The sequence below is a fragment of the Oncorhynchus mykiss genome, chromosome 12 (genome assembly GCF_013265735.2).
Source record: "Oncorhynchus mykiss isolate Arlee chromosome 12, USDA_OmykA_1.1, whole genome shotgun sequence".
NCBI lineage: Eukaryota > Metazoa > Chordata > Actinopteri > Salmoniformes > Salmonidae > Oncorhynchus > Oncorhynchus mykiss.
In genome coordinates this window covers 51268726-51288712 of record NC_048576.1, presented here as the reverse complement: position 1 = coordinate 51288712, position 19987 = coordinate 51268726, and the positions used below count along the sequence as shown (strand labels likewise).

The 19987-nt window shown below is 42.1% G+C and overlaps 1 protein-coding gene across 6 annotated transcripts in view; it reads right to left on the bottom strand.

The window, feature by feature from the left end:
* Positions 1 to 3397: 3397 nt before the first annotated feature.
* Positions 3398 to 19987, bottom strand: part of LOC110537740 (prolyl 4-hydroxylase subunit alpha-2) — a 65454-nt gene continuing 48864 nt past the window's right edge. For 2 of the 6 annotated variants that reach the window (XM_036937754.1, XM_021624096.2), the window contains exons 2-15: positions 19123 to 19226; positions 16342 to 16438; positions 15996 to 16147; positions 12910 to 13047; positions 11967 to 12206; positions 10735 to 10934; positions 10236 to 10412; positions 9953 to 10023; positions 9733 to 9832; positions 9457 to 9510; positions 8203 to 8268; positions 6820 to 6888; positions 6457 to 6553; positions 3398 to 3946 (exon numbers count right to left, since the gene is read on the bottom strand). In XM_036937754.1, coding sequence (XP_036793649.1) covers positions 3876 to 3946; positions 6457 to 6553; positions 6820 to 6888; positions 8203 to 8268; positions 9457 to 9510; positions 9733 to 9832; positions 9953 to 10023; positions 10236 to 10412; positions 10735 to 10934; positions 11967 to 12206; positions 12910 to 13047; positions 15996 to 16147; positions 16342 to 16438; positions 19123 to 19207 — 1617 coding nt within the window. In that variant the 5' untranslated portion in view covers positions 19208 to 19226 and the 3' untranslated portion in view covers positions 3398 to 3875. Of the gene's footprint in view, positions 3947 to 6456; positions 6554 to 6819; positions 6889 to 8202; positions 8269 to 8332; positions 8387 to 9456; positions 9511 to 9732; positions 9833 to 9952; positions 10024 to 10235; positions 10413 to 10734; positions 10935 to 11966; positions 12207 to 12909; positions 13048 to 15995; positions 16148 to 16341; positions 16439 to 19122; positions 19227 to 19987 lie in introns of all 6 variants that reach the window. The other 4 variants (XR_005035004.1, XR_005035003.1, XM_036937756.1 and 1 more) reach the window with 4 other exon arrangements.

The window sequence follows — 19987 nt, the reverse complement described above, 5'->3', positions numbered from 1 at the left end:
AGGACGTAGACTTAATGATTGGGCCAAAAGATATAACTTTCAAGTCGGAAACTGGGTACTTCTGATTCCTCAATGGATAGATGAGGTTAATTGCTGAATATTATGTGACAAAGTGGAGATTTCCCATAAACCCACTACCCTCTGCACTGTCACCTGTTAAATCGGTCTATGCATTGTTTCTGTGCTGTGATGAAATCTCTGAGGCTCTGGATGAGGCTCCGCTCAACGACAAGCAGTTCCATCATGTGATCTGTCAGGAAGGGGTAAAATGCCGTTCCCAATGAATGTCATCTGACGCTCATAGACACAGAGGTGCACACACACTAATAGTGAATCCTCTTTAATCACAAATCCGCGAATGACCTCAATCCTGACTTTAAAGTTTTGATTCAGTGAATGTGCATCTAAAAAGTAACATAACTTTACCTGTCGAGGAGTAGAACTCAGTCTCTTCAGCACAGAAAGTCCAGCCTATCAGCAATAATAAAATCACACGTCGAAGACAATTTGATTCCATTTCCTGGCCAGTCGCACAGCTCTAGCCCTATTTTAGTAAAACTCCAAATATACCCAATGTATATGTTATATATACATTAAGGAATACCCAATGTTGATGTTGAACCAGCAAACACAATCGTATTCTTCTCAGATTCCAAGATGAGAGTCCAACGCAGAAATGATGTGGTAAAACACAACGACTACGTTCTGAAAGACTACTCCAAAGTCAGTCTAGAAGCCAGACATGTCCACGTCAACGAGTCTGGTCAAACCCTTACATCTCGAGTCACCTGCACCTACAGTTGTCATAAAGCACAGTCATGGCAAATAGAGGATCTTTTCATTCGCACTAATCTCAATTGAGTAACCTACTGTACAGTTTAAGGCCACAGATTATGGCACTAGTAAGAGCGTGCTAGCCACAGTGTCTACCTCTTGTCTACAGCATTTGTAAGACAGAGGTAGTAAAGTGCCAGGAGGTTGTGCAAAACCATGTAGGCGCTAAATCCCTACTACTGTAACTCCCTGATGGCCTATGTGTCATAACACCTAAGTAGAAATGCGTATTTAGCGTTGAACTGAACCAGGGTTATGGAGATACCACCAAGGGCTTCTGTTAATCCTGTAATGACAGGGTGTGGACATGGCTACATTTATGGTGAAACACCAGAAGACATAAAGCCATGCTTAGCAACATGAATCATAGGCTGAGTCCCTCTTACACAAACTATTCAACTCTCTTACCCAACGGATTTACTCTGTTAGGGTGTCATCTGTTTGTCTCAAATGAACCACAAAGTGCACCCTCATCAACATACAAACCTGTCATGAGAGGATCTCTAGGGAATTTTGACAGCAATTTGACATAATATCCAAACAAGGCTAAGGGAGCGGTAGAGAGAGAAAGGTATTTATTAGTGTGGAGGGACAGTAAATTAGACTTGTGCGGTAACATTAACTTTCCTGTGTTCAGTCAATACTAAAATGAAATCACATGGTAAGCTGCCCCACAGTCATAGTAGGGTAAGGGCAAGTTATGGAACAAAACAGCTTGGCGATATCATGGCAGAGAGGAGGGAATGAGACCTTTACCTGTAGGCCCACAGCTGATCTCATCTATGGTACATGGGTTCCCATATACACTGAGTGCACAAAACTTTAGGAACACCTGCTCTTTCCATGACATAGACTGACCAGGTGAATCAAGGTGAAAGCTATGATCCCTTATTGATGTCACTTCTAATTCAAATTCAAATCAGTGTAGATGAAGGGGAGGAGACAGGTTAAAGAATGATTTTTAAGCCTCGAGACAATTGAGAAAATAATTGTGTATGTGTGCCATTCAGAGGGTGAATGGGCAAGACAAAGATTTAAGTGGCTTTGGATGGGGTATGACAGTAGGTGCCAGGCGCACCAGTTTGAGTGTGTCAAGAACTGCAACACTGCTGGGTTTTTAATGCTCAAAAGTTTCCCGTGTGTATCAAGAATGGTCCACCACCCACAGGATATCCAGCCAACTTGACACAACTGTGGCCAACATCCCTGTGGAAGGCTTTCACCACCTTGCAGAGTCCATGCCCTGACGAATTGAGTCTGTTCTGAGGGCAAAGGGGGGTGCAAGTCAATATTAGGAAGGTGGAAATGGAAAATGTTGACACCAACATTACTGTAATGAGTTACAGGGTAAAGGCTGAGATGTTACCAAATCGCAGTCTGCTCGGAAATGTGTCCCTGTCCATGAGCTCGTCAGAGCATTCTCGAACAGTGTTTTAAATAATCAATGTGAGATGCGGAAAAACACTCAATGTTCAGTGTGGTGCTTAAAAGGCTTCACATTTTAATAGTGAATGTCTGACTGACTTTCGCAAAAGTGAGAGGCCGTGTTTGAGAGTGTCAAAACCGTGATGTAGCATGGGTAAATTGTGACTGACTGATCTACAAATAATATTGAATAGTTCTTTTGTAGGTGATTTGACTAGTCAGTCTTGACTCGTCTTTAAATTCGACTGCAATGTTGAACACGCCCATAGAGTTTGGTCAAGTTCCCCTGCTCAGACATTGCATCCATCCACCAATGGTTGCATACCAGGTCATCAACTTTCCTGTTGGACACCACATTGCTATAACATATGATACTTAAAATACCTATCCAGGCGTTGCAAGATCTGGCATGCATCATCAATGCCTGGGCAGAGGATCACGCCCCATGTGTGTCAGAAAAATGGCACCCTCATCACCGCTTTGCTACAATCCTCTGTTGTGAACAGTTGGGATGTGTTAATCTGGAAAACATGTTATCCTTACTAGGTGGTGATGGTGGCATGGCTTTACATTTAAAAAAACAAAACATTTGATTTATCTAGGCAAGTCAGTTAAGAACAAATTCTTATTTACAATGACGGCCTACACCGGCCAAACCCAGACGACGCTGAGCCAATTGTGTGCCTCCCTATTGGACTCCCAATCACGCCCGGTTACATACATGAATAGCCTTTTTCAATGGTGGAGGTGATGACACGATGAAACAGTAATGTTACACAACTTTGTTCACAAGGTTACAACATAGGCCTTCCAATGTAGCCTGGTCTCATATCTGTTTGACAATGACTGACAAGGAGTTGGCAGGATAGCACAAACAGACAGACCCTCTAGTGGCGAACTCCTGAAGTGGTTCATATCGGATGATGACTAGTCCTTTTTTCTTGCACTTAAATCATGCAGGCAGCGTTGATGGGATTTATCAGGCAGTCAGATATAAATCATGAGCCTTAGCCAATTTTAGGCTAAATTAGAAAAATGTAATCATAAAATAGGTTAGGGCTAGGCAAAACCTCGTAACAACTTCCATTTGACAGAGCCGTCAAGAGATCAGCCATCACAATAGTGAGTGTAGGCCTACTGCACTTTGAATCAAATACACTGTTTATTCTGCTCCACATTTTCCATCTTTTAAAAATGTCACAATCATACAGTGTAATAATTTAAGAAGTCTATAAATACAAACGTAAATGGACAGGAATAGATGAAGCAGTATGTTCTGATAGTGTTGTGCAGTCAGTATGTGGTTATGCATGAGTCATTTTTGTATGAAACATCTGAATGCTAAACAAACATGTAAACAAAACAAGAAATCAGATACTTTAACGCTACTTTAACGCTACATATCCATTTCTCTTTATCTGCATAGTTACTGCAGACTCCCAAGCTTCAGATCATTGTTAAAAGCCATAATGGATACCACAGTAGGTAGGTGTGTGTGTGTGTGTGTGTGTGTAGGTGTGTGTGTGTGTGTGTGTGTGTGTGTGTTCAATCAAAAGTTCAGGCACTGCAGGTGGAGTGTACTCTTCCAGCCAGGGGTCAGGGGTGAGAGGTCAAGTTCAGTCCACTTCTGTCAGGCCACATGGCCTCCTGAACTCCTGACCTCGTTCGTGGATCCATTTGTTGGACACTGGCAACAGATAAACATTTTTTTTTACAGTATGTCAATGTCAGTCTCAATTCAGTGGAAGTCTCAATTATCTCCAATGTGTGAGATTAGGGCTCTGTTAAAACCTACAACTACCAGGAAGACTCCACTCACAGGTAGATGCTTCCTATTCCAGAAGTACAGTGCCTTCAGAAAGTATTCATACCACTTCACTTATTCTACATTCTCTTGTGTTATAGCCTAAAATCCAAATGGGCAAAAAAAAAAAGTAAAATCTCACCCATCTACACAATACTCCATAATGACAACCTGAAAACATGTTTTTAGAAATTATGGCAAAGTTATTGAAAATGAAATATGTTATTTACATAAGTATTCACACCCGAGTCAATATTTTTTGGAAGCACCTTTGGCAGCAATTACAGCTGAGAGTTTTTCTGGGTAAGTCTAAGAGCTTTCCACACCTGGATTGTACAACATTTGCCCATTATTCTTTTCAAAATTCTTCAAGTTCTGTCAAATTGATTGTTGATCAATCCTAGACAATGGTTTTCAGTATACTGAACAAAAATATAAAACGCAACACGCAACAATTTCAAAGGTTTTACTAAGCTACAGTTCATATGATTAAATGAAATCAACTACTGCCAAATTCTCTAAAACAACGTTGGAGGCAGTTTATGGTAGAGAAATTAGCATTCAATTCTTTGGCAACAGCTCTGGTGGACATTCCTGCAGTCAACACCTCAAATGAACACTACCTCAAAACTTCATCTGTGGCATTGTGTTGTGTGACAAAGCTGCACATTTTAGAGTGGCCTTTTATTGTCCCAAGCACAAGGTGCACTTGTGTAATGACCATGCTGTTTAATTAGCTTCTTGACATGGAACAGCTGTCACGTGAATGAATTATCTTGGCAAAGGAGAAATGCTCACAACATTTGAGAGAAATACGCTTTTTGTGCATATGGAACATTTCTGCTATCTTTGATTTCAGATCATGAAACATGGGACCAAACTTTACATGTTGCTTTTACATTTTTGTTCAGTGAACACTTTGTATTCAGGACAACTGGTTAATTGCTTTGCCACATTTTTTTTCAACTTATTATGTGACTTGTTAAGCAAATGTATTTAGGCTTGCCATAACAAAGGAGTTGAATACTTATTGACTCAAGATATTTCAGCTTTTCATTTTTAATTAACTTGTAAAAATGTGAAAAACGTAATTCCACTGACATTATGGGGCATTGTGTATAGGACAGTGACAAAGAAAATCTGAATTTAATCAGGCTATAACACAAAAAAGTCAAGGGCTGTAATTAATTTCTGAAGGCACTGTAAGTGTATGTGCAGGCAGACTTTCAAAAAACAAACACTGCAGGTCATTCCATGTCATTTCCACAAGCCATGAAACCCACCATCTCAGATTGTTAGAAACAGATAAGACAAGCATTCCTTCAACATTATTTTGTTGAAATATAATTTGATCTTTGAGAATTTAAGCTAACTGATTATACATAAATTGGCCATTTTATTTGATAGGATTCATATATTATTCAATAAATATAGTACCCAACCTCCGATTTGGACCAAACTTCTTCTTACCAATAAGTAAGACATGAGGAATCCAAAAAATGGTTGCTAAGAGAAGGTCAACAACATCTATTTCATGTAGAACTGTCTTGACTTGTAGGACCACATCATTTACAGTATTTTTTTACCATGAGCAATTCGTTTTCTACCCAAAGGTGCAAAGAAAATGTTGTGATCCATTTAATATATACAAGTGACCAGCAAAATTGGTAAAAAGGTGTGACAGTATAGCAGGAACAGAACCATCTAGTGGTCAAAGGCTGGTACTTTCACAAAGTTTAACAGGAAATAAAGGCAAGTGACTTCAATGACTAATTTCTCTGAACAGGGGGAAATAACCGTCACCAGATTCACAGGGAATACATTACATAGTATGAATAAACAATACTCCAAGATGCAGCTCCATACCTCTTGTCAAACACAGAGAACTGATACTGAACACTGGTTGTTGGGGTGGGATTGGTGTGAGGTGAGGGGGTGGCTTTCGTAATTTTTTGGGGGGATTCCTCATGGCTTTCTCATTGCTTGGAAGAATGTAGGTCCAAATCAGATATCTATTGAATATTATATGAATCATATAAATTAAAATGGCCATTTTGGGTGCAATCAACTGTCTTCAATTCTCAAAGACTAAATTATATTTTGACCTAATGTTTCAGGAATGCAAATCCTACCTGTTTCTAACTACAGAAACGATTTCAAACCAATCTGAGATGGTCGGTGTCAATCTTCTTTCTTGTATTTTTTGATGTGGAACGACCCTGAGGTAACATTCCTATGAAGGTTTGATTGCAGCTTATGTGAGAGATACATACAAGGAGCACCGACTAGGAAGTAGTCAAAGAAACACATCAAATGACTGACACCAATTAATTGATTGATATTGAGATTAGACGCTGCTTGTGAGTTTGGATTAAACTCTCCATCCAACTCACCCCATTTACATCCTACTAACACAGGACAGGCAGCGTGTCTGGTCCTGTAGTCTCCCTCTCCACTCCTAAAGAGGTTGTACCAGAAGACTGCAGTTCCCTGTGGACACACAGAGGAGACATACCTGTTCAGTACATATAAGTCACCACTGCATCGACATGATGGCCCACTATAAGATAGTGTGTGCCATCTCAACCCATGGTTACATATATTTGATGAAAAGGGCCAGGAGTTTTCCCTGACCATGTGACCTGACCAGGAAAATCTAGAGCCTTTCATCTAGAGTTTTTCATGACCAGGTGACATGGCCCTATAATGATGAGGGCTGTACTTGTCTAAGAGTAGGTGAATGGTTTATCTCTCACCTTTTTGGGATAGATAGCTGCTCCAAAGTCTGGGAACACAGTTGCTCCTCCCGCTTCAACATCACTCATCTGTCAGGGAAAACACAACCCTGTCAGCTGTCTTTACTGATATACAGTAAGTGCACTTATGAATGTACTATACTGTAAAAAAATGTGTACTGCCTTTAAAAGGATACACTGTTTTAACAGGCGCGTAATGATACAAGTTACAGGTAGCCTAGTGGTAAGAGAGGCGAGCCAGCAACCGGAATGTTGCCAGTTACAATCCCACGTCTGACGGTATCAAATCCTAGATGACATTGCTTGTTGTTGTGGCCTTGAGCAAGGCACTTAACCACCCACAACAACTGCTCCACTGGCGCCCAGTGTGGCAGCCCCCTGCTCCAACCTGTATATGTGTACTTGTGTCTTTCAGAGGGGTTGGGATAAAGCAAAGTGACTTTTCTATTGGACCATGTGACCAATGGACGAATAAAGTGATCTTAATTTTTAAAAAATAACATGTAGCAACTTAAAGACTACTGACGATCTAAATAAAACAATAACATGTAGCAATGTAAAGGCTACTGACGATCTAAATAAAACAATAACATGTAGCAATGTAAAGGCTACCGACGATCTAAATAAAACAATAACATGTAGCAATATAAAGGCTACTGACGATCTAAATAAAACAATAACATGTAGCAATGTAAAGACCACTGACGATCTAAATAAAACAATAACATGTAGCAATGTAAAGACCACTGACGATCTAAATAAAACAATAACATGTAGCAATGTAAAGGCTACTGACGATCTAAATAAGTGTCTTGAAAGTCTTGAAACTATGCAAATTGTTCAATGACACTAAACATAATGTTTATTACACACCATTATACAGCAACACCTAGTCCATAACAGCCAGTCATTCAACTAGACAGAAGTGCAGCAGAAAACTAAGTGATCCAAAAGCACTGTAGTTTTGCAAAGCGTGGCACTCTTCTTCTATTTACACACTCACATCACACATACAGTATTAGCATGGACCAAGAAACAAGGTAGCATGTTGTGGGGTAGGGGGGGGGGGGGTACAACACGACGCAATATGCACTGAAATTGACTGACAGAGACTCCAAGGGGAAATGTCCTGTTTTTGATCACCTTTTTTCCCGACAACCATCTACTAGGTTAGTGATGGTATGAGTATGCGGTAACACGGATTGTCAAATGGTTGAGAAACATGGAAATGTCAATCAATTGAAGTCCAATATTCAAATAGAGTTCATTGATCTGCCAAAAACAATAATTATGCAAAATGGAGACCCAAAAAAGAAGAGTCCAAATCTAAAATCAGTAACTGCTACGGTAAATTGATGGCAGCAACTGGATTCGCATACTTACGTAATTTAAAAAAGTAGCCACACGATTTCCCGTGCCTAATGTTTTGAAAGCATCAGGTTCATCTTTCTATGAAGATAAAATTTGAGAGTAAAACACACATTGAAAAAAAAACACAGAGACATGTACTTACGTAGTTCAGGAAGGTAGCAAGTCTATTTCCATCGACCATGATGTCCTGAGGACGCTGCAACAAATGTTTATAACTTTTAACCCAGACTGAAATGAATAACTCTTGGATCCCGCCACTAGGGCACTAAATCAATCATCTATAGCTAAATTGATTATTAACAACTGTTTGACTTATCATAGTCATTGAAAAATTAGTGAGGCCTAACCAGTTTCACAAAATATGAGCTACTACTGAATATTTAGCATTTTGAATATAATATAGAATAATGTAGATGATTAGATTCACTATTTGATTAATATGGATATATTTTCATGAAGTTAATTGATACTTTGTGCACTTCCCAGTGGCACGGTCTACAAATGGGTGGTGGCCTCGGGAATCTTGCGTTGCACAGTCTGAAACCTTCCAGACAGAAGAAACCTACACACATTACTCACTATAAAACCTTAAACTGTGCCCGAGTTTAAAAATGCAATCTTCATCCTGCTGTGATTTTTTGTTGTTGCCAGAAACGTAAAATAAAACAACTTCTGACCGTGTATTAAATGTGTTTTTAAATAATTCCATAACTCAAATCACCACATATCAAAGCCAGACAAAGCATGGACAAACTTGATCATGTCCGAAAATGTGATGATTTTCTAAATGACAATTGTATATTTTTACTAGCGACTCTTCTCCTTATAGGAAGATGCACTCGGGGGTTATGGACATGGTTGAACTGTGACTCAACCCTTCATCTAGGGCCACGTCCAAGAGCCCTGGTCAAAAGTAGTGCACTATATAGGGAATATCTGCCATATAGGAATTCAGGGCCTCTCTTAGATTACTCACTATTCTAGCAGTGGATGGTCAATGAGATGGAGAACCCCCGACAAAACGTTATAGGTCTACATTTGTCTTAGACAATGTCTTGCATGTTTGACTGCTAACCCCATCAACAGCTCAGCAGCTCAAACGTGTGTGCTACGGAAGTCTTTTTTAAAAATTTTATCACAGGTCAACATACACGTGAAAACATACTTTCTCCATAGAACCCAGCAGGATAAACCATTGCATGCCTGTTGCATCCCTTCTCAGATGCAACAGAGAGCAATTGTAGGCCGTCTAGAGGTTACCCTTACCCTGGAGAAATCAAAATGTGGCTCATATTGTCCTCCGACCCCATAGTTAGCAATCTGTTCAGTGAAAAGAGAAGAAGCTGAATTATTTAACAACATCTGAAGCTTGAGACTAGTCACACAAAACCAGGTGTCTGTTAAGATTGTCAGTATAGTTTCAAAGAGTGAACAGGGGTATTCTTGCAGTGAGCCACCAGAAAATAGTATCCAGTGTTAGGTCATATGCGTGTCTTAACAGGTAGAATGCACGTACAGTCCTATATAGTATGTGGTGTGTACCTGGAGTAACTCGGCAGTCTGCGTCGTCAGGCCTGTGATGTCCTCTATCCTCTGGTTGACACGCTCAATAACAGGGTCCTCCTCCCCCTCCAGCCAGGCACTGAAGGACAACAGATCCACTGACTCGACACAACACCACCACTCATTCACCCAGACATGAAGCATAGCTAAACATGAACCACAGAGGGCGCCAAAACCCTGCTTACCCATAATGACTCACCTTTTTGACACCCTGTAGTTCGCTGTGGTCAGAATGCCTGTTTTGGGGTCTCGAACAGTCGCTCTCGCAAGCTATACAAAGATTTACAGACAAGTAGGAATAAATATTGACATACAGCACTTGTAACATCTCATTTTCCCTTGGACATTCGCCACCTTATGATACAATGTTTCAATACTACCACTGAGACATACAGTATAGTGTTATATCTAAAAAATATAGATCATCTGTGAGGTAATAGTGGCCCTGCTGGTCCTGTTTGCTGCTCCTTTGCTCCTCTCACCCTGGGCTTGGCCAGCTCCTTAATCTTCTCAATTTCTGAGTCTGAAAGGGCGTTGAGGTAGCGGACGATGTGTGGGCTGTCCCACTCATCCTCCTCCTTCATGGGCTGGAGCAGCAGGCGAGGGTTCCTGTTCCCGTCATGGTAGCGGCAGTACAGCCGGCTGCGCCTCGCACTGGTCTGGATGGGGTGGGGATGGGTCGAGGGTGTGGGAAGTTAGACCGGAACTCACAGCTCCTCTCCAAAACCCTGTCAAATTACCGCACCGCTCTAAAAGTTCCCTCACAATAACTGCCTCTTTTAGACATCACCCTTTTGACACCATCTCATTTAGCTCCCCGTCTGCTTCTGCTCTCTTCTCAACTCCATGTCACTCCTCGTCACACCATGACAACGAGTGACAAGGAGTTGACATGATATCACATACTGGGAACAGGCTACATCTCATGCTCCTTACTTTTAAAAACACTGTCTGTGCGTTATAAGAGTCAGTCGGTCTCACCATTTTGACTCCCTCTCCCCTACATAGGCCCTCGTAGATCTCCCTCTCAGGTAGGTAGTCCTTGGGTCTCTTGTAGGTCCCCAGCTGGATGGGCTCCTCTGTGGCCGGCTCCTGGACCTCTTGGTTCAGCTCCTTCAGCTGCTTGGACAGCAGCTTCTCAAAGTAGCGCAGGTTCCCTCCTGCCCTCTGGTGGCTAGAGTCTGTAAGGACACCATGGGTAATGCAGTTCGGCAGATTAACAGGACATGTAGGAATATGAGGGAATTGTGTGATGGCACGGCACAATTCAACAACATTTAACTCTCGTCAATGGTTTGAGTGAAAAGGAACTGTCTCTCTCTGTGTGATGCTACTTCAACCATACAAAATAAATCCGTTTTGAGTATCAAGGGAAATAGGCCTAAACACTAACATTGAATGTCTGAAATAAGATGCGGTGTGGTGTTTGGAGTCAGTTGTTTCAAAATTGCCACTACATGTTATGAGATGAGAGACATGATAAAGCATTTAATTCAGTATAGCAAAAAGGCATTCAGTTACTTTAGTTAGATCCAGTTGTCTTTTCAGTTTGAATTACAGGAACCTCTAAAACAAAAATGTTATACCATCTCCCTAGTACTGTATTTCTCTTTGTTAACTTCAAAGGCTTTGAAGAGTTAAAAGTAGCACTTTTCCTGCCACAATCACACTGGGGATTGGGGGTCACAGACAGCTGTAAAAAAAAAGATACCCAAACTAGAGACAACTACCCAACAATATGTTACTCTAGCTAACTACAGCAGCTAATGTTATTTTAAATCTGATTCTTTACTTGGTACATACGCTGGTAGATCTTACTAGTTGTTGACCTTGAGTTTGGTTCATTCAACTTCACATTTAAGCAAAGTAACCAGAACTCCATAATTGCAGCCTTCAACAAACAACAACATTCCTGATGCAGTTCAAATTAGCAAACCATGAGCACTCAGAGTTACGCCCTGTAACTCTGGACAAACACGAGAGGTTTTGAGAGGGTGATTATGTGAGAATGTGCGAAAAATATGACAGTATGTGAGGGAGAGTGAGTGCGTGAAAGAGAATGTGTGAGGGAGAGTGAGAGTAGAAGAGATTGAGAAAGTGAGAATGCGTGTGAGAGATGGAATGAGAGAGTAAGACGTCTCTCCTGTTGTCAAACACCCCTAAAAACAAGCTTCTGGATATGAAACAGCGGAAACATTGCGTGTGAGTCCTACCGATGGCCACTAGGCGGCGTGTCAGCTCGATGGCACGGGGCAGGTCTCCCATCTGGTAGACGGAGTAGCTGAGATAGTCCAGGACATCGGCCTTGGACACCACGTGCTCCTCCCCTGCATCCATCTGCCTGAGGGCCTGCTGCATCCACAGCACCGCGTGGTAGTAGTCTGCCTCGTTGTACGCCGTCTTCCCCATGTCGTAACAGTCATCCACTGTCAGGATGGCGTTGTGGTGCACACCTGCAGGTATAGTATAGCATAGTATAATGCACCCTTTTGGCAATAAAGCACCATTATGCTCTGTTTGAGGTCTCCTGGTAGCATGTCATAATAACATCCATTAATAAGACAGCTGTTTATGAGTAGTTTATCAACTGCTTACGAGGTTACTACATAAGAGTGCTCCATGAATCCACAATGGTGATACTGTAGTGGACGTTGCTATAGCAGCAGTAAGAGGGTCATATCAAAACACTTTGCTTTTGCAACCTTTTTCTGACATACCTCCCAGACAAGGTGGGGTGTGCAATATTAGGATAAGATACACATTTGTCATAAAATATATACATAGTGAATGTGTGGCCACAGCTCCCGGTATCAAAACTGTTCTGTTTGAGCTTGCATTTCTGGAGAGGGCAAACATCTGGCTGGACGAAAGAGCAACCGTTCTCTGCAGTCTGGTAGTGGTGGAAGGGCAGGCTGAGAAATGCTCAGCTCACACACCGTCTACATCCCAAATGGCACCCTATTCCCTACATAGTGCACTACTTTTGACCAGAGTTCTGATCAAACGTAGTGCACTATGTAGGGAATAGGGAGCTTTTTGGGATGCAGCCACTGTGCTGAACACATCTGGAGGCTTCTGGAATCTTCCATGGCAGGGTTTCAGTGACTGTTCACACACAAAGACTAGGGATGAGTCAAGGAGATGATAGAGCCTCACCAGGCAGTTTGCCCTTGGAGAAACTCTCTGAATCCAGTTTGTACGTGTCCTGGAGACGCATCAGTGCCTTGGCAGCACCTTTCTCATCCTCCTCGTCAGGGAAGTACTGCCTGTGTACAGTCATGTTGGAGATGAACCCTGAGGAGGGAACACAGTGATAAGGACACAGAGTGAAGCAGTGAAAAGGTTGCATCCCAAATACCACACTACTTTTGACCAGGGCTTTGATAGGGACTTTGGTCAAAAGTAGTGTACTATATAGGGAATAGGGTACCAAACAAAGAGTTGAAGGCATCACAGCACAGAACATCTGCATTGGAGTTGCCTGGTGTGCACTGCTATGATGTGTGATAATGTAGTGTGTGAGGTCAAGACAACTAGAGAATGTTTATTTATTTATTTTATTTCACCTTTATTTAACCAGGTAGGCTAGTTGAGAACAAGTTCTCATGTACAACTGCGACCTGGCCAAGATAAAGCAAAGCAGTGCGACAAAAACAACAGTTACTAAAGAGTTACAGACAAACAAACGTACAGCCAATAACAAACAAACGTACAGCCAATAACAAACAAATGTACAGCCAATAACACAACAGAACAATCTGTGTACAGTGTGTGCAGATGTAGTAAGGTTAGGGAGGTAAAGCAATAAATAGGCCATAGTGGCAAAATAATGACAAGTTAGCATTAACACTGGAGTGATAGATGTGCAGATGATGATGTGCAAGTAGAGATACTGTGGTGCAAAAGTGCAAAAAATGTATTAACAGTATGGGGATAGTGTAGTTGGGTGTGCTATTTACATATGGGCTGTGTACAGGTACAGTGATATGTGAGCTGCTCTGACAGCTGATGCTTAAATTTAGTGAAGGAGTTATGAGTCTCCAGCTTCAGTGATTTTTGTAATTCGTTCCAGTCATTGGCAGCAGAGAACTGGAAGGAAAGGCTGCCAAAGTAGGTGTTGGCTTTATGGATGACCAGTGAGATATACCTGCTGGAGCGTGTGCTACGGATGGGTGTTGCTATGGCGACCAGTGAGCTGAGATAAGGCAGGCTTTACCTAGCAAAGAAATATAGATGACCTGGAGCCAGTGGGGTTGGCGACAAATATGTAGCGAGGGTCAGCCAACGAGAGCATACAGGTTGCAGTGGTGGGTAGTATACGGGGCTTTGGTGACAAAACGGATGGTACCGTGATAGACCACATCCAATTTGCTGGGAAGAGTGTTGGAGGCTATTTTGTAAATGACATCGCCAAAGTCAAGGATCGGTAGGATAGTCAGTTTTACGAGGGTATGTTTGCCAGCATGAGTGAAGGAGGCGTTGTTGCAGAATATGAAGCCAATTCTAGACGCAAATTTTGGATTGGAGATGCTTAATGTGAGTCTGGAAGGAGAGTTTACATTCTAACCAGATACCTAGGTATTTGTAGTTGTCCACATATTCTATGTCAGAACCATCCAGAGTAGTGATGCTAGGCGGACGGGCAGGTGCGGGCAGCAATCGTTGAAGAGCATGCATTTAGTTTTACTATTTTAAAAGAGCAGTTGGAGACCACAGAAGGAGTGTTGTATGGCATTGAAGCTCGTTTGGAGGTTTGTTAACACAGTGTCCAAGGAAGGGCCAGATGTATACAGAATGGCGTCATCTGCGTAGAGGTGGACCAGAGAATCACCAGCAGCAAGAGTGACATCATTGATATATACAGAGAAAGAGTCGGCCCGAGAATTGAACCCTGTGGTACCCCCATAGAGACTGCCAGAGGTCCGGACAACAGGCCATCCGATTTGACACACTGAACTCTATCTGTGAAGTAGTTGGTGAACCAGGCGAGGCAGTCATTTGAGAAACCAAGGCTATTGAGTCTGCCGATAAGAATGTGGTGATTGACAGAGTCGAAAGTCTTGGCCAGGTCGATGAAAACGGCTGCACAGTACTCTCTTTTATCTATGGGGGATATGATATCGTTTAGGACCTTGAGCGTGGCTGAGGTGCACCCATGACCAGCTCGGAAACCAGATTGCATAGTAGAGAAGGTAGGGTGGGATTCTAAATGGTTGGTGATCTTTTTGTTAACTTGGCTTTTGAAGACCTTTGAAAGGCAGGGTAGGACAGATATAGGTCTGTAACAGTTTGGGTCTAGAGTGTCTACCCCTTTGAAGAGAGGGACGACCGCAGAAGCTTTCCAATCTTTAGAGATGTCAGACAATACGAAAGAGGTTGAACAGGCTAGTAATTGGGGTAGCAACAATATCGGCTTATAATTTTAGAAAGAGGGTCCAGATTGTCTAGCCCAGCTGATTTATAGGGGGGGGGGGGGGGGGGGGGGGGGCTTGGGCAAGTAGGTGCGGGTGGTGCAGAGCTGTTGGCCGGGGTAGGGGTAGCCATGTGGAAAGCATGGCCAGACGTAGAAAAATGCTTCTTGAAATTCTCTATTATCGTAGATTTATCTGTGGTGACAGTGTTTCCAAGCCTCAGTGCAGTGGGCAGCTGGTGCTCTTATTCTCCATGGACTTTACGGTGTCCCAACACTTTTTGGAACGAGTAAACTGTGATGCTAGTCACGCAGTGGCTAAGAGCTCTCCAGGGACACACAAGGGAGACTAGCTGATATAATTAAGCAACAAGGCACGATGGGGTGTGGTATATGGCCAATATACCACGGCTAAGGGCTGTTCTTATGCACGGCGCAACGTGGAGGGCCTGGATACAGCCCTTAGCTGTGTTATATTGGTCATATACAATTAGAAATACATTTGATTTGATATACCACAAACTCTGAGGTGCATATTGCTATTATAAACTGGTTACCAACGGAATTAGAACAGTAAAAATAAATGTTTTGTCATACCAATGGTATGCAGTCTCATACACTGCAGACGTGGCCAATGTAAACAGAGGAAAGATGCAGCTGCACATGAAAGACGACAGCCTGTGTTCTCTCTCAGCTCCACTCTACTCACACCAACTCTACTCTGCAGATGTCGGGGAGGAGCATGATGGATCAGAATTGGCCTCACACCTTCTTTTCCACAAGCCTCCTCACACCCACACACACCCTCTCCCTCCCTCCGACCCTATCTTACCATCTGAGGGGTCCTGCAGAACAAGGCTCTCCAGCTCGGACCACTCGGTGTTGAGTCTCTTCATCAGCTTGTAGGCGTTGACGGGGTGGGCCAGGTAGACCTCTGGGTCTGAGGTGGAGGCAAGCGTCAGCACGTCCAGCTTGTTAGCCCAGCTACAACACAGCACAGGGGAAAAAAACAGTCAGGTTCAGTACAGTACACAATGATCTCTAATCATGCTACAATCTGATTATTGATAATTCCTCAAAATGGGCTTATTCTGTCTAGTCTTATTTTGGCAAATTAACATAATTGAATACACGGCTATCAAAGTTTATTAGCACTATGGTTACAGTGTAGTGTTCACCTTTTCACAGCAGCAAGCTTGGACTCCTCTGCTTGAATATATTCTTTCAAGGACTGAACCAACTCCTTCTCTGTGTATATCAGGTCTGTCATTTGACCTAATGGAAAGTGGAAAGAAAAAAAAAGGGCCATGCTGAATATGAAACGTGAGATGACTCATTAAATACACTGAAGCTTTTGTGTTCTGTGTTATAGACTACTGCACCTATGCAATAAATGTGTTCGGCAACCAGATCAAGTATTTTCCCATGATCCTCATTTCCTGGAGGGAAAGTGGAGGACGTAGAATATGCTTTGGTTTCATTGTCCGGGAAAATAAAAGGTTCCCTCACACAGACTTCAGTAAGTGAAAAGCTTCAACCTGTAGCATTCTCTGCTGTGATTGTATAGAATTACCGGTATGTGTCCAACCACACACCACTCTAAAATACCCATGGTTCTTGGGGTAAGGGGGTGGGAATGCTGCTGTTTGCAGAAAACAATTCCATAGCAACACTAGACAGTCAAGAGTGAACTCAATGCTGTTGCCAGAAGGAAAGCGAAACAGCTTCACGCAATATTTATATTTTAGGGTAGTGGCAGCCAACGTAAGTATATAAATGACACAGATTACTTTAACTGACATTATGCAGGCTGATGGTGCCACTTTCAGTGAAATTATGCTCACCGTGTTATTTTAGAAATTGGACTAAAAAAAAGAACTGCTGCTACTTGCTTATCCTGTAAACTATCCTAAGCCTTGTCTATAGCAGGTGTTTCCTTCATTTGATAGCTATGCTGGACCGATGTGAGGCGAGTTCAGAGACTTAGCTAATTGTTTTCCAGATACTTTTTAGAAGCCTGTTGAACACTGGAGGTTTGGCGAGAGAAAGAACGTCAGTCAACTCTACGACAAAGAGGCGCCATAGGCTGGAGGTGTAAAGCTCTCTCTTCTCAATAGCATACTGGACACAGCAAATACAGCGTCATCAACATGCATGGAAAAGTAGGAATCCTGAATTCAATATCCTATGGACTTAAGAATTCTAAATGAGATGATTTATGACAGGAATTAGGGCATGCAGAAACTGAGGTTGACTGGTGTCATGTCAGATATACAAGGGTAATGGTATAGGCCTACTTATAGATGTGTAATGGTAAAGGGTACCAACAGAGGCGTAATGGTACAACCATTACGCCTCTGTTGGCGTAATGTGGGTACACACATTACACACTACCATTCAAAAGTTTGGGGTCACTTAGAAATGCCCTTGTATTTGAAAGAAAAGCACATTTTGTCCATTAAAGTAACATCACATTGATCAGTGTAGACATTGTTAATGTTGTTAATGTTGTAAATAATTACTGTGAGCAGGAAACGGCTTTTAATGGAATATCTACATTAGGCGTACAGAGGCCCATTATCAGCAACCATCACTCCTGTGTTCCAATGGCACGTAGTGTTAGCTAAAATTTATAATTTTAAAAGGCTAATTGATCATTAGAAAGCACTTTTGCAATTATGTTAGCACAACTGTCGTACTGATTAAAGAAGCAATAAAACTGGCCTTCTTGAGACTAGTTGAGTATCTGGATGCATCAGCATTTGTGGGTTCGATTACAGGCTCAAAATGGCCAGAAACAAAAGCACTTTCTTCTGAAACTCATCAGTCTATTCTTGTTCTGAGAAATGAAGGCTATTCCATGCAAGAAATTGCCAAGAAACTGAAGATCTCGTACAACGTTGTGTACTACTCCCTTCACAGAACAGCACAAACTGGCTCTAACCAGAATAGAAAGAGAAGTGGGAGGCCCCGGTGCACAACTGAGCAAAAATGACAAGTACTAGAGTGTCTAGTTTGAGAAAGACACCTCACAAGTACTCAACTGGCAGCTTCATTAAATGGTACCTGCAAAACACCAGTCTCAACGTAAACAGTGAAGAGGCAACTCCAGGATGCTGGCCTTCTAGGCAGAGTTGCAAAGAAAAAGCCGTATCTCAGACAGACCAATAAAAAGACAAGATTAAGACGGACAAAAGAACACAGACACTGGACAGAGGAAGATTGGAAAAAAGTGTTATGGACAGACAAATCTAAGTTTGAGGTGTTCGGATCACAAAGAACATCAGAAAAAATGAAAAGATCCTGGAGGAGTGCTTAACGCCATCTGTCAAGCATGGTGGAGGCAATATGATGGTCTGGGGGTGCTTTAGTGGTGGTGTTAAAGTGGGAGATTTGTACAGGGTAAAAGGGATCTTGAAGAAGGAAGGCTATCACTCCATTTTGCAACGCCATGCCATACGCTGTGGATGGCGCTTAATTGGAGCCAATTTCCTCCTACAACAGGACAATGACCCAAAGAATAGTACCAAACTATGCAATAACTATTTAGGGAAGAAGCAGTCAGCTGGTATTCTGTCTATAATGGAGTGGCCAGCAGTCACCGGATCTAAACCCTATTGAGCTGTTGTGGGAGCAGTTTGCCTATCAAGCCAATCCAACTTGTGGGAGGGGCTTCAGGAAGCACTGGGTGAAATCTCTTCAGATTACCTCAACAAATTGACAACGAGAATGCCAAAGGTCTGCAAGGCTGTAATTGCTACAAATTGAGGATTCTTTGACAAAAGCAGTTTGAAGGACACAATTATTATTTAAATAAATAAAAAAATCATTATTTATAACCTTGTCAACATCTTGAATATATTTCCTATTCATTTTGCAACTCATTTCATGTCTGTTTTCATGGAAAACAAGGACATTTCTATGTGACCCCAAACTTTTGAACGTTAGTGTAGGTTTACCTATAGAGGTGTAGACTTCAGCCTGAATGCCCCAGAAGCAGCAGCAAACCAGAGCCAGGGCTGGGAGAGACAGGTGTTTCCTCATTGTACTGGTAGATAAAGACCTGCAATGACATCATACAATCACATCAATTAGTCATTATATTTAATTCAATACAACTTTATGTATCCTCTCTTGGGCAATTAAAACAGGCAAGTCAGTCGGTCATATCCATTTTAATGATCCACACTGGCTACTGTACTATCAGAAATGTGATGTTGAAACTATTTTTTAAAAACAGGCAATGTCTTCATTATGAAAAAGCTTGCGGTGCTGTGTGTTCATAGTTTCCAACAGGCTTTTTACTATTCTGTTATCCATTACCCACCAGCTGGGAGGCCCTGTGCGGCCTGGTGGTTTTTCATCCGAGTCTAAAAATGGCTGCAAAAGCAAAACCGAGGGCTGGGCCGCCACATGACTAATGAGAAATGATGACTCATAGGGTGAATCTATAAATCAGTCTTTTCATTGATCATAGGATCTTCATTTGTTCACCCTGTTGCAGGAGAACTTTCTTGCAGCGCAGGACATTTTTTAACTTGCAGTGTATTTGAGGTTTAAAAAGAGTTGGAAAGGTCCAACGTCGAAATCTCAGACTTGATTTTCCCCTTACGAAAACTTGGTCAACCCCTATAACAATTTTTGTTCATTATAATCCGTATGATTCACATTTCCTGTTGCTAAGGGATGATTTTCCTGCTGTAGCAAACTGACTCAAATTAAGATCTTACATCTGTAGCAGAGCATTGGGAGAAGACTCACAAATTCCTTGCTAAAAGGCGGCGGGTAGCCTAGCGGTTAAGAGCATTGGGCCAGTAAGCGAAA